General features: G+C 55.4%; 1 protein-coding gene across 1 annotated transcript in view; it reads right to left on the bottom strand.

Moving 5' to 3' along the window:
- Positions 1-400: 400 nt before the first annotated feature.
- FLAD1 (flavin adenine dinucleotide synthetase 1) overlaps positions 401-14,849 on the bottom strand; it is a 16,573-nt gene continuing 2,124 nt past the window's right edge. Inside the window, exons 2-8 of the mRNA XM_073608700.1 lie at positions 14,521-14,721; positions 11,228-11,987; positions 4,628-4,775; positions 4,435-4,533; positions 2,749-2,938; positions 2,599-2,672; positions 401-1,265 (exon numbers count right to left, since the gene is read on the bottom strand). Of these exons, the coding sequence (XP_073464801.1) occupies positions 1,130-1,265; positions 2,599-2,672; positions 2,749-2,938; positions 4,435-4,533; positions 4,628-4,775; positions 11,228-11,987; positions 14,521-14,694 (1,581 nt within the window). The 5' untranslated portion in view covers positions 14,695-14,721 and the 3' untranslated portion in view covers positions 401-1,129. The remainder of the gene's footprint in view (positions 1,266-2,598; positions 2,673-2,748; positions 2,939-4,434; positions 4,534-4,627; positions 4,776-11,227; positions 11,988-14,520; positions 14,722-14,849) is intronic.

Genomic DNA, 14,849 nt, shown 5'->3' with positions numbered 1-14,849 from the left:
ATAAAGTTATATCAGTACTGATGAAGTCAGAGTGAGGAGTGTCTGGGCAGACCTTCCGTGTTTATTGTCTGGAACAATAAAGTCTGATCAATGTTGATGTCATTAGAGTGAGGAGGGTCTGGTCGGATCTTCTGTGTTCATTGTGCAGAATAATAAAGTTTTATCAGTGCTGATGCCACAGAGTGAGGAGGGTCGGGGCAGATCTGTGTTCGTTGTCTGGAATAATAAAGATTTACCAGTGCTGATGTTGTTGGCGTGAGGGAGGGTCTAGACGGACCTTCTGTGTTCATAGCCTGGAGCAATAAAGCTTGATGCTGATGTCATCACAGGTCTCTTTTCACAGACAGCGGGGGGATGGGTTAAATTCAGATGATGTAACGGAGTCATGTGACAGATGAAATAATAATAACAAGGGACGAACCTTTATTGCAGCATCAAGTCGTCACCAACATTTTCGGGACAGACTGGTGGTCAGGAGACAATCGATTATATGAGCGATACAACCGGAAACAATGTATATATACACAGGACCTGATAGCGGTTGGCTGGCTCCACCCACCACAACGCACATCAGTGGTTTCCATCGCTAGGAACGCGTTTTGGGGACCCGGCCTGATGACAGAATGGACTTTGGTAAAAGAATGTCTCTAAAACGCGCCCCTAGCGATGGAAACCACGGATGTACCTGGTGGTGGGCGGAGCCATCTAATCACTATGATGTGGGTATTAGGGGGCGGTGGTGACGGCCGTACCTGACATGACTACCCGGCTATGATCGGGGGTCAGTGTCTGCCTCTGCGCTCTCTCCTGGCTCCGCCTTCTTCCTTCCTACTCGATGCTGCATCACAGTTCTCCCACCACCATGATTCACAGTTCTTTCACCCAGATATCAGTAGTCCTGCGGGGGTGCACCGCGTGGGACGGACGTCACGAGGGACGAGGCAGACTTACGCTGCTATCACATACAACGCCTCCGCGCAGTCTGTACATAAACGGCGGTCCCAGCGAATGACCCCCCCCCCCATTGGCACACTCATCGCCCCCCGTGGTTTCAGGACTCCCGCAGAGCGGATGGACGGCACCGGAGGGGGAGCACACGGTGGGGCGGGGGACACACATACGGGATACTTTACTTCCTGGACGTGCGTTCCTCTTCCTCGTTCTCCAACATGTACGCTGGGTGATAACTCTCCACCCCCGCCGGTGTCGTGTATCGCAGCGTCGGGTTCTTGATGGTGTTCTCCGTGCTCCCCAGAGACGTGTAACTGTCACAGAAACACAGATTGTGACCCACAGCCCCAGACAGACAGACAGGCAGGGAGGATAGAAGGACAGACGGGGAGAAGAGATGGACAGACGGGGAGAAGAGATGGACAGACGGGGAGGAGAGATGGACAGACGGGGAGGAGAGATGGACAGACGGGGAGGATAGAAGGACAGACGGGGAGGATAGAAGGACAGACGGGGAGGATAGAAGGACAGACGGGGAGGATAGAAGGACAGACGGGGAGGATAGAAGGACAGACGGGGAGGATAGAAGGACAGACGGGGAGGATAGAAGGACAGACGGGGAGGACAGAAGGACAGGCGGGGAGGAGAGATGGACAGGCGGGGAGGAGAGATGGACAGGCGGGGAGGAGAGATGGACAGACGAGGAGGAGAGATGGACAGACGAGAGGAGAGATGGACAGACGAGGAGGAGAGATGGACAGACGAGGAGGAGAGATGGACAGACGAGGAGGAGAGATGGACAGACGAGAGGAGAGATGGACAGACGAGAGGAGAGATGGACAGACGGGGAGGAGAGATGGACAGGCGAGGAGAGGAGAGATGGACAGACGGGGAGGAGAGATGGACAGACGGGGAGGAGAGATGGACAGACGGGGAGGAGAGATGGACAGACGGGGAGGAGAGATGGACAGACAAGAGGAGAGATGGACAGACAAGAGGAGAGATGGACAGACAAGAGGAGAGATGGACAGACGGGAGGAGAGATGGACAGACGAGAGGAGAGATGGACAGACGAGAGGAGAGATGGACAGACGAGAGGAGAGATGGACAGACGAGAGGAGAGATGGACAGACGAGAGGAGAGATGGACAGACGAGAGGAGAGATGGACAGACGAGAGGAGAGATGGACAGACGGGGAGGAGAGATGGACAGACGGGAGGAGAGATGGACAGACGGGGAGGAGAGATGGACAGACGGGGAGGAAAGATGGACAGACGGGGAGGAGAGATGGACAGACGGGGAGGAGAGATGGACAGACGAGAGGACAGATGGACAGACGAGAGGACAGATGGACAGACGGGAGGAGAAATGGACAGACGAGAGGATAGATGGACAGACGGGAGGAGAGATGGACAGACGGGAGGAGAGATGGACAGACGGGAGGAGAGATGGACAGACGGGAGGAGAGATGGACAGACGGGAGGAGAGATGGACAGAAGGGAGGATAGATGGACAGGCAGGGAGGCTAGATGGACAGGCAGGGAGGATAGATGGACAGGCAGGGAGGATAGACGGTCAGACGGGAGGGTAGGTGGACAGACAGTTGGACAGGCAAACAGACAGTTGGACGGACGGACGCCCCCTCACCCTTTGTCATACAGGATGCAGTACGGAATGTAGAGTGTGCGAAGGAACTCCCAGATGTCGTGGTAGGACCAGTCCTGGAAAACAGATAGCGGTGAGTACGGTGCCCTCCCCCCAGTGAAGGGGTCACATGACCTGCGATCTCACACTCACCAGCAGGGGGTTGACTCTCATGTATTTGGGCCAGCCGGGATCGGTCATGCACATGGGGGTCAGGGTGCGGGAGTACGGGTCTGTGCGGCGCGTCCCCATCAGGATGGCCTCCAACTGAGGCTGCTCTGCCTTCAGGTCCATCAGAGCCTGTTTGATGTCCCCCTGGATGGTGTAGATCTGAAGAGTGTACCTGCATGAGGGGGGGGGAAATCACGGACAGCAAGAGTTGGGGGGGGTTAATGAAAATGTGAAAAATGAAATAACCATAACTGGATAGAAAGGTGATATGAGGATCAGTATGACACCCCCCCCCCCCCCCCCCCCCCCGCATTTTCTGGAAGCGCTTAGCGATGGCCTCCACCCTTCTCTCCTGGTGGGATCCTCCATTCATGCCCTTCTCCCCCAATCTGGTGGGATCCTCCATTCATGCCTTCCTCCCCCAATCTGATGAGATCCTTCATTCTTGCCCTCCTCCCCCAGTCTGGTGGGATCCTGCATTCATGCCCTCCTCCCCCAGTCTGGTGGGATCCTCCATTCATGCCCTCCTCCCACAGTCTGGTGGGATCCTCCATTCATGCCCTCCTCCCACAGTCTGGTGGGATCCTCCTCCATTCATGCCCTCCTCCCACAGTCTGGTGGGATCCTCCATTCATGCCCTCCTCCCACAGTCTGGTGGGATCCTCCTCCATTCAGGCCCTCCTCCCCCAGTCTGGTGGGATCCTCCATTCATGCCCTCCTCCCACAGTCTGGTGGGATCCTCCATTCAGGCCCTCCTCCCCCAGTCTGGTGGGATCCTTCATTCTTGCCCTCCTCCCCCAGTCTGGTGGGATCCTTCATTCATGCCCTCCTCCCACAGTCCGGTGGGATCCTCCATTCATGCCTTCCTCCCCCAATCTGATGAGATCCTTCATTCTTGCCCTCCTCCCACAGTCTGGTGGGATCCTGCATTCATGCCCTCCTCCCCCAGTCTGGTGGGATCCTCCATTCATGCCCTCCTCCCACAGTCTGGTGGGATCCTCCATTCATGCCCTCCTCCCCCAGTCTGGTGGGATCCTTCATTCATGCCCTCCTCCCCCAGTCTGGTGGGATCCTCCATTCAGGCCCTCCTCCCTCAATCTGATGCGATCCTTCATTCTTGCCCTCCTCCCCCAGTCTGGTGGGATCCTCCATTCATGCCCTCCTCCCACAATCTGGTGGGATCCTCCATTCATGCCCTCCTCCCACAGTCTGGTGGGATCCTCTATTCATGCCCTCCTCCCACAGTCTGGTGGGATCCTCTATTCATGCCCTCCTCCCACAGTCTGGTGGGATCCTCCATTCATGCCCTCCTCCCCCAGTCTGGTGGGATCCTCCATTCATGCCCTCCTCCCCCAGTCTGGTGGGATCCTCCATTCAGGCCCTCCTCCCCCAATCTGATGCGATCCTTCATTCTTGCCCTCCTCCCCCAGTCTGGTGGAAACCTCCATTCATGCCCTCCTCCCACAGTCTGGTGGGATCTAGTCTTGCCCCCCCCCCCCCCCCCCCATTTGGCGGGATCCTCCATTCTTGCCCTCCCTCCTCTCCAATCTTGTGGAATCTTCCACTCTTGCCCCCCCCCCCCCTCTTCAATCTGGTGGAATCCTCTATTCATGCCCACACCCCTCCCCGAATCTGGTGGGATCCTCCTCCATTCATGCCCCGACTCACCGTTTGGTGGTGTCCTGCATGAACTGCTCCATCTCTAGGAAGGGGGAGACGATGCGGATGTACAGAGCCTGCAGCTTCTCCTTCCTCTCTGGGTATCGCCTTTTAAAAAGACAACAAAACAAGAAGCATTCTGGGTAAAGACAGACAACTTTCCCCACACCCATCACCGCCCCCCGGGGGGAGGGGCACTCACCTCTGTACGGCGGCGTGATACAAGTGCAGGAGTGCAGTGCAGTCTTTACCGCCATTGAATGCCACAGAAATCTTCTCCAGACTGTACTGATCCAGAGCCTCCTCCACCGTCTTCAACGCAGAGGAGACCTTCAACCCCAGAGGAGACCCTGAGGAGACAACAAGGAGTCATTCTACACCCAGATGGGACAACGAGGGGCCATTCTACACCCAGAGGAGACAACGAGGGGTCATTCTACACCCAGAGGAGACGAGGGGTCATTCTACACCCAGAGGAGACAACGAGGGGCCATTCTACACCCAGAGGAGACAACGAGGGGCCATTCTACACCCAGAGGAGACAACGAGGGGCCATTCTACACCCAGAGGAGACAACGAGGGGCCATTCTACACCCAGAGGAGACAACGAGGGGCCATTCTACACCCAGAGGAGACAACGAGGGGCCATTCTACACCCAGAGGAGACAACGAGGGGTCATTCTCCACCCAGAGGAGACAACAAGGGGTCATTCTCCACCCAGAGGAGACAACGAGGGGCCATTCTACACCCAGAGGAGACAACGAGGGGCCATTCTACACCCAGAGGAGACAACGAGGGGTCATTCAACACCCAGATGGGACAACGAGGGGTCATTCTCCACCCAGAGGAGACAACGAGGGGTCATTCTCCACCCAGAGGAGACAACGAGGGGTCATTCTCCACCCAGAGGAGACAACGAGGGGTCATTCTCCACCCAGAGGAGACAACGAGAAGTCATTCAACACCCAGAGGGGACCCTGTGGAGACAATGAGGGGTCATTCTACACCCAGAGGAGACAACGAGGGGTCATTCTCCACCCAGAGGAGACAACGAGGGGTCATTCTACACCCAGAGGAGACAACGAGGGGTCATTCTACACCCAGAGGAGACAATGGGGGGTCATTCTACACCCAGAGGAGAAAACGAGGGGTCATTCTCCACCCAGAGGAGAAAACGAGGGGTCATTCTCCACCCAGAGGAGACAACGAGGGGTCATTCTACACCCAGAGGAGACAACGAGGGGTCATTCTACACCCAGAGGAGACAACGAGGGGTCATTCTACACCCAGAGGAGACAATGGGGGGTCATTCTACACCCAGAGGAGACAACGAGGGGTCATTCTACACCCAGAGGAGACAACGAGGGGCCATTCTACACCCAGAGGAGACAACGAGGGGCCATTCTACACCCAGAGGAGACAACGAGGGGTCATTCAACACCCAGATGGGACAACAAGGGGTCATTCTCCACCCAGAGGAGACAACAAGGGGTCATTCTCCACCCAGAGGAGACAACAAGGGGTCATTCTCCACCCAGAGGAGACAACGAGGGGTCATTCTCCACCCAGAGGAGACAACGAGGGGTCATTCTCCACCCAGAGGAGACAACGAGAAGTCATTCAACACCCAGAGGGGACCCTGTGGAGACAATGAGGGGTCATTCTACACCCAGAGGAGACAACGAGGGGTCATTCTCCACCCAGAGGAGACAATGGGGGGTCATTCTACACCCAGAGGAGACAACGAGGGGTCATTCTACACCCAGAGGAGACAATGGGGGGTCATTCTACACCCAGAGGAGACAACGAGGGGTCATTCTACACCCAGAGGAGACAATGGGGGGTCATTCTACACCCAGAGGAGACAACGAGGGGTCATTCTACACCCAGAGGAGACAACGAGGGGTCATTCTCCACCCAGAGGAGACAACGAGGGGTCATTCTCCACCCAGAGGAGACAACGAGGGGTCATTCTACACCCAGAGGAGACAACGAGGGGTCATTCTACACCCAGAGGAGACAACGAGGGGTCATTCTACACCCAGAGGAGACAACGAGGGGTCATTCTCCACCCAGAGGAGACAACGAGGGGTCATTCTCCACCCAGAGGAGACAACGAGGGGTCATTCTCCACCCAGAGGAGACAACGAGGGGTCATTCTACACCCAGAGGAGACAACGAGGGGTCATTCTACACCCAGAGGAGACAACGAGGGGTCATTCTACACCCAGAGGAGACAACGAGGGGTCATTCTCCACCCAGAGGAGACAACGAGGGGTCATTCTCCACCCAGAGGAGACAACGAGGGGTCATTCTCCACCCAGAGGAGACAACGAGAAGTCATTCAACACCCAGAGGGGACCCTGTGGAGACAATGAGGGGTCATTCTACACCCAGAGGAGACAACGAGGGGTCATTCTCCACCCAGAGGAGACAACGAGGGGTCATTCTCCACCCAGAGGAGAAAACGAGGGGCCATTCTACACCCAGAGGAGACAACGAGGGGCCATTCTACACCCAGAGGAGACAACGAGGGGCCATTCTACACCCAGAGGAGACAACGAGGGGCCATTCTACACCCAGAGGAGACAACGAGGGGCCATTCTACACCCAGAGGAGACGAGGGGCCATTCTACACCCAGAGGAGACAACGAAGGGCCATTCTACACCCAGAGGAGACGAGGGGTCATTCTCCACCCAGAGGGGACAACGAGAGGTCATTCAACACCCAGAGGGGACCCTGTGGAGACAATGAGGGGTCATTCTCCACCCAGAGGTGACCCTGAGGAGACAACTGGGGGTCATTAAACACCCAGAGGGGACCCTGAGGAGACAATGAGGGGTCATTCTCCACCCAGAGGTGACCCTGAGGAGACAACGGGGGGTCATTAAACACCCAGAGAGGACGCTGAGGAGACAACGAGGGGTCATTCTATACCCAGAAGGGACCCTGAGGAGACAACGAGCAGTCATTCTCCACCCAGAGGAGACAACGAGGGGTCATTCTACACCGGGAGTGGACCCTGAGGAGACAACAAAGGGTCATGCTACACCCACAGGAGACAACGAGGGGTCATTCTACACCCAGAGGAGACAACGAGGGGTCATGCTACACCCAGAGGAGACAACGAGGGGTCATTCTACACCCAAAGGAGACAACGAGGGGTCATGCTACACCCAGAGGAGACAACGAGGGGTCATTAAACACCCAGAGAGGACGCTGAGGAGACAACGAGGGGTCATTCTATACCCAGAAGGGACCCTGAGGAGACAACAAGCAGTCATTCTCCACCCAGAGGAGACAACGAGGGGTCATTCTACACCGGGAGTGGACCCTGAGGAGACAACAAAGGGTCATGCTACACCCACAGGAGACAACGAGGGGTCATTCTACACCCAGAGGAGACAACGAGGGGTCATGCTACACCCAGAGGAGACAACGAGGGGTCATTCTACACCCAAAGGAGACGAGGGGTCATGCTACACCCAGAGGAGACAACGAGGGGTCATTCTACACCCAGAGGAGACAATGAGGGGTCATTCTACACCCAGAGGGGACCCTGAAGAGACAACAAGGGGTCATTCTCCACCCAGAGGGGACCCTGTGGAGACAACGAGGGGTCAATCTCCACCCAGAGGGGACCCTGTGGAGACAACGAGCAGTCATTCTCCACCCAGAGGAGACAACGAGGGGTCATTCTACACCGGGAGTGGACCCTGAGGAGACAACAAAGGGTCATGCTACACCCACAGGAGACAACGAGGGGTCATTCTACACCCACAGGAGACAACGAGGGGTCATGCTACACCCAGAGGAGACAACGAGGGGTCATTGTACACCCAAAGGAGACAACGAGGGGTCATGCTACACCCAGAGGAGACAATGAGGGGTCATTCTACACCCAGAGGGGACCCTGTGGAGACAACGAGGGGTCATTCTACACCCAGAGGGGACCCTGTGGAGACAACGGGGGGTCATTAAACACCCAGAGGGGACGCTGAGGAGATAACGAGGGGTCATTCTACACCCAGATGAGACAACGAGGGGTCATTCTACACCCTGAGGAGACAACAAAGGGTCGTTCTCCACCCAGAGGAGACGAGGGGTCATTTTCAACCCAGAGGAGACAACGAGGGGTCATTCTACACCCTGAGGAGACAACAAAGGGTCGTTCTCCACCCAGAGGAGACGAGGGGTCATTTTCAACCCAGAGGAGACAACGAGGGGTCATTTTCAACCCAGAGGAGACAACGAGGGGTCATTTTCAACCCAGAGGAGACAACGAGGGGTCATTTTCAACCCAGAGGAGACAACGAGGGGTGATTTTCAACCCAGAGGAGACAACGAGGGGCCATTCTCCACCCAGAGGGGACCCTGAGGAGACAATGAGGAGTCATTCTCCACCCAGAGGAAACAATGAGGGGTAATTTTCCACCCAGAGGGGCCAACGAGGGGTCATTCCCCACACAGTGGAGACAACGAGGAGTCATTCTGCACCCAGTGGGGACCCTGAGGAGACAACGAGGGGTCATTCTACACCCAGAGGGGACTTTGAGGAGACAATAGTCATTCTCCACCCAGAGGAGACAAGGAGGGGTCATTCTCCACCCAGAGGAGACAAGGAGGGGTCATTCTCCACCCAGAGGAGACAACGAGGGGTCATTCTCCACCCAGAGGAGACAACGAGGGGTCATTCTCCACCCAGAGGAGACAACGAGGGGTCATTCTCCACCCAGAGGAGACAACGAGGGGTCATTCTCCACCCAGAGGAGACAACGAGGGGTCATTCTCCACCCAGAGGGGACAACGAGGGGTCATTCTACACCCATAGGGGACCCTGAAGAGACGAGGGGTAATTCTACACCCAGAGAAGACAACGAGGGGCCATTCTCCACCCAGAGGAAATGAGGGGTAATTTTCAACCCAAAGGAAACAATGAGGGGTCATTACCTACCCAGAGAAGACAAGGAGGGGTCATTCCCCACCCAGAGGAGACAACGAGGAGTCATTCTCCACCCAGAGGGGACCCTGAAGAGACAAGGGGACATTCTACACCCAGAGGGGACGAGGGGCCATTCTCCACCCAGAGGGGGCCCTGAGGAGACAACGAGGGGTCATTCTCCACCCAGAGGAGACCCCAAGGAGACATTCTCCACCCAGAGATCCCTACACAACCCCAGAGGGGACCCTAAGGAAATAATGAGGGGTCATTCTACACCCAGAGGAGACCCTGAGGAGACAATGAAGGGTCATTCCCCACCCAGAGGAGACAAGGAAGGGTCATTTCCCACCCAGAGAACACAACGAGGGGTCATTCACCATCCACAGACCCCTACACACTGCATGCAGGAGCAGGGGCCCCAGGATCCCTACACACTGCATGAAGGAGCAGGGTCTCCGGGATCCCTACACACTGCACGAAGGAGCAGGTTCCCCAGGATCCCTACACCGCTCGGGGCATGATGGGGTGATGATGTCATTTGGAGACACCGCCCCCTTGTGACATCACCCAATGGCCACGCCCCATGGGTATATAAGTAATGGCACATGCCGGGGCTAACATTTACAGCGGGAGCTAGCGTTGGGAGAAGAGGAAGACATCACCGGAGGGAGAAGAAATCGGAGGGAGAAGAGAGAAGAGACGCTGGAGCTGCTTTAATAAAGGACTTTGTCCAAAACCTTGTGGGTTGGTTTTAGTTTTATTTATTTGATGCTTTTTTTGGGTAAATAGGTAGGGGTACAATGTACCCCATACTCATTCACATAGGTTGGGGGCCGGATCTGGAGGCCTCCTTGTTAAAGGGGGCTTCCAGATTTCGATAAGCGCCCCTGCCCGCAGACCCCCACAACCACCGCCCAGGGTTGTGGGGAAGAGGCCCTTGTCCCAGCATGGGGACAAGGTGCTTTGGGCGTGGGGGAGGGAGTGCACAGTCCCCCTGCCCCAAAGCATCCACCCCCCCCCCCCTTCCATATTAAGGGCATGTGGCCTGGTATGGTCCAGGAGGGGGCGCTCGCCCCCCCGCCTTTCCTGACCTGCCAGGCTGTGTGCTCAAATAAGGGTCTGGTATGGCTTTTAAGGGGAACCCCCATGCAAAAAAACAAAAAAACAAAACAGTGTGGGGGTTCCCCTTAAAATCCATAACAGACCCTTATCCGAACACACAGCCCAGCAGGTCAGGAAAGGCAGGGGGGCGAGCGCCCCCTGCCCCCCCCCCCCCCCTCCTGGACCATACCAGGCCACATGCCCTCAATATGGGGGGAGTGGCTGCTTTGGGGCAGGGGGGCTTTGCGCTCCCCCAAAGACAAGGGCCTCCGCCCCACAACCCTGGGCGGTGGTTGTGGGGGTCTTATCGAAATCTGGAAGCCCCCTTTAACAAGGAGGCCCCCAGATCCCGGGTCCCCCAACCTATGTGAATGAGTAAATTTTTAAAATTTTGGCATGGGGTTTCCCCTCAAAAGCCATACCAGACCCAAAGGGCCTGCTATGGAACTGATGGGGAACCCTACGCGTTTTGTTTTCTTTTGGCGTGGGGCTCCCCTTCAATACCCTCTGAGCATGTCAAAGTCGAATCAGTTTAGATGATGACCTGACTTCAATGATATTCAATGGGCTGAAGTAGGACCAAGCAGGAACCTTTTTCAAAGTTGGACAGACTTGTGTGGGACCAGTTAAGATGGACCTCATAGGGAACCATTCATTTATACAAGTCATGTGACATGTGCTCCCAAAGTCTGACAACTCTAGAAATAAAGCAGAACAACCCTTTAAGCACCTCCCACAGGACTCCCTCATTGGTTACCTGACTGCGCCAGTTGGTAGACCTCAGCGGCGGCCTGTGACACGTTGTTCTTCACGAAGGGCACCACGACCCCCGGAGGAAGGCGCTGGGTCAGGAAGGTGCAGGCCTCCTCCAGCCTGGATTCGGAGTCGGAGTCCAGCGTCAGCTGCACGCGGTAGTAGTTGTTGGCCCAGTCCGGGTAGGAGCCCAGGCTGACGTAGCGGCGGTAACAAGCGTTGGCTTCCTCCAGCACGGCGGCGATGGACAGCTCGTCGGCGTTGACGAAGATCTCGCGGCAGTAGAAGCGCGTCTTCTCGTTGCGGAAGAGGTGGTCCAGCCCCTCCAGCGCCCTCTCCATCAGCGACGGGATGCCGGGGAAGACGTAGACGTTGCGGACGCTGATCAGCGGGTACTTGAAGCAGTCGCCGGTGCGTTTGTCCGTGCCGTAGTTCAGCTTGGAGGAGACGGGGATCCGCGCCAACTTCATCTCCGGGCACTGGGCGTCCGACTTCCCGAAGAACTTCTGGACCAGGGACACCAGTTCCGGGTGGGGGAAGACATTCTCACCGAAGGCCTGAGCCACCGCCTCGAAGGTCACGTCGTCGTGGGTGGGGCCTATCCCCCCGGAGGTCAGGACGTAGGTGTAGCGGGAGGAGAAGGTGGCAATCTCCCCCGCGATGGCTTCCACATCGTCTGGGATGACGGAGATCCTGCTGACTTTGACCCCGATGGAGCGAAGCTTCTTACACATGAAGAAGGAGTTGGTGTCCTGAGTGTGACCCTGAGAGGAGGAGAAGACAGATCACAGGGAGGAAAACGAAAGTTCACAGTGCTGAAAACGTCAATCTTGCTCTATGGGACCTCACCCAACAAGGGTTAATGTCATGGAGCTGCACTGTGTGGGCGGAGCTTTATCTCTGCCCCTCCCCTGAGGAGCCGGAGAGAATATCTTTGATGAAATCTGATCTCTGGCCTTTCCTTCAGTCTTGCACAGTTGTACAAAGTTCCTCTATGGCAGGGAGATCTCAAACTGGTGGCCCTCCAGCTGCTGCGGAACTACAAGTCCCATCATGCCTCTGCCTGAGGGAGTCATGCTTGTAACTGTCAGCCTTGCAATGCTTCATGGAACTTGTAGTTTCGCAACAGCTGGAGGGCCGTCCGTTTGATACCCCCCCTGCTCTAAGGGCTATGGTCATGGAACTCCACTAAGTGGGTGGAGTTTTATATCTGCCCCTTCCCATGAGGAGTGGGGAAGAATGTTTTTTTCCTAAATTCGATCTCTGGCCTTCCCTTCAGTATTGCACAGTTGCACTAGTTCCTCTTAGGGCTAATCTCATGAATTTGCACCAATTGGGTGGAGCTTTATCTCTGCCCCTCCCCTGAGAAGCCAGAGAGAATATCTTTGATTAAATCTGATCTCCGGCCTTTCGTTCAGTCTTGCACAATTGTACAAATTTATCTAAGGGCTAATGTCATGGAGCAGCACTAAGTGGGCAGAGTTTTATCTCTGCCCCTCCCCTGAGGAATAGGGAAGAATGTTTTTCATTCAATTCAACCTCTGGGCTTCCCTTCAGTCTTGCACAAATTTATCTAAAGGGCTAATGTCATGGAGCAGCACTAAGTGGGTGGAGTTTTATACTTGCCCCTCCCCTGAGTAGTGTGGAAGAATGTTTTTTTATTAAATTCGACCTCTGGCCTTCCCTTTAGTCTTGCACAGTTGCACCAGTTCCTCTTAGGGCTAATCTCATGAATTTGCACCAATTGGGTGGAGCTTTATCTCTGCCCCTCCCCTGAGCAGCCAGAGAGACAATCTTTGATTATATCTGATTTCCGGCCTTCCCTTCAGTCTTGCACAATTGTACAAATTTATCTAAAGGGCTAATGTCATGGAGCAGCACTAAGTGGGTGGAGTTTTATCTCTGCCCCTCCCCTGAGGAGCCAGAGAGAATATCTTTGACCAAATCTGATTTCCGGCCTTCCCTTCAGTCTTGCCCAGTTGTACCAGTTTCTCTAAGGCTAATGTCATGGAGCTGCACTAAGTGGGCGGAGTTTTATCTCTGCCCCTCCCCTGAGGAATAGGGAGGAATGTTTTTCATTAAATTCAACCTCCGGCCTTCCCTTCAGTCTTGCACAGTTGTACAAACTCTTCTATGGGTTAATGTGATGGAGCTACACTAAGTGGGTGGAGTTTTATCTCTGTCCCTCCCCCTGAGGAGTAGGGGGGTAGTAATTCTCACCTCTAGCCTTACACAGTTGCTCCAGCTCCTCTCCTGGACTAATTATCCTAGCTCTAATTTCGCCGCACACTGTGAGCTTCTCACAATGTGCGTTAGATTTGCATTTCCTGGCTGGAGGACATCCAGTGCCATCTAGCCCTTTCCTCCCCAGCCTGACTGTCCCTGGCCCTGTTCATTCATTGGAGTTCACGTCTCTCAATCTTGGAGGGTCAGCGTCACATGTTGGCATTGCTTAGGGCAGTCTACATGCAGCAGACTCCTTCCACTCCTCCAGACTGACATCCACCCATCAAGCCATTTTGAGATTTGCATAACTCCGCCCACTGCTTGAATCAGGGCTGAGGGCTTTTGAGAGGAGTACTGAGGCCGGGGGCAGTGATGTTTTCAGGAAGCCCCTCCCACCAGCCATGATCTGCCTGCATTGCCTAGAGAAGCACAGAGACCCGGTGATGACATCATTGGGTAGAAAAGAAGATATGTAATGAAAATGAGAAGGAGGTGGGGGATGTGCACTTCCTGCATCCGGGTGAAATGTCTCTTTAATGGGAACCACATGAGGTACTGAATGTGACACCAACAATTCACACTTCAAACAGTGAAGTGCAGAGCGGTCAGCACAGCAACCCTCCGGATATCAGCCTGGAGAAGAGGGAACATTTTGCAGGGGATGTGCAGTGTGCTGACCAATGTCCGGTTGTGGGATGTATGAGAGCCCCCGCAGTGAGCTGACCAATGTCCGGTTGTGGGATGTATGAGAGCCCCCGCAGTAAGCTGACCAATGTCCGGTTGTGGGATGTATGAGAGCCCCCGCAGTGAGCTGACCAATGTCCGGTTGTGGGATGTATGAGAGCCCCCGCAGTGAGCTGACCAATGTCCGGTTGTGGGATGTATGAGAGTCCCCGCAGTGAGCTGACCAATGTCCGGTTGTGGGATGTATGAGAGCCCCCGCAGTGAGCTGACCAATGTCCGGTTGTGGGATGTATGAGAGTCCCCGCAGTGTGCTGACCAATGTCCGGTTGTGGGATGTATGAGAGTCCCCGCAGTAAGCTGACCAATGTCCGGTTGTACTGCACTCACCTTCAGTATCTCATCTCCGATAATGATGATCCCAGCTGTGACGGCTCCTTCGTCTGAGGGCCCCGGGGCCGGCGCTCCACACAAGGTCTTAGCGGCAGACATGACCAGGTGCCCCCGCAGATTACCTAAACGACATAACCCTCTGCTGAGCCTCAGCCCCGCACCGCCCGACATGCGAGACAATCACACAATGAGCCCTGCAGGGGAGACAGAGAGAGATGAGAGGGGCAAAGGTCCCGGGGGAGGGGACAGCTCCATAACCCCTTCACTGCCAACACTATGGGGGGGGGGAAGAGAGAGAGAGAGAGAGAGAGAGAGAGAGAGAAGGA

This window comes from Aquarana catesbeiana, linkage group LG13 (genome assembly GCF_042186555.1).
Source record: "Aquarana catesbeiana isolate 2022-GZ linkage group LG13, ASM4218655v1, whole genome shotgun sequence".
In the NCBI taxonomy this organism is placed as follows: domain Eukaryota; kingdom Metazoa; phylum Chordata; class Amphibia; order Anura; family Ranidae; genus Aquarana; species Aquarana catesbeiana.
The sequence above is the reverse complement of the archived record's forward strand: the minus strand, read 5'-3'. Positions and strand labels throughout refer to the sequence as shown.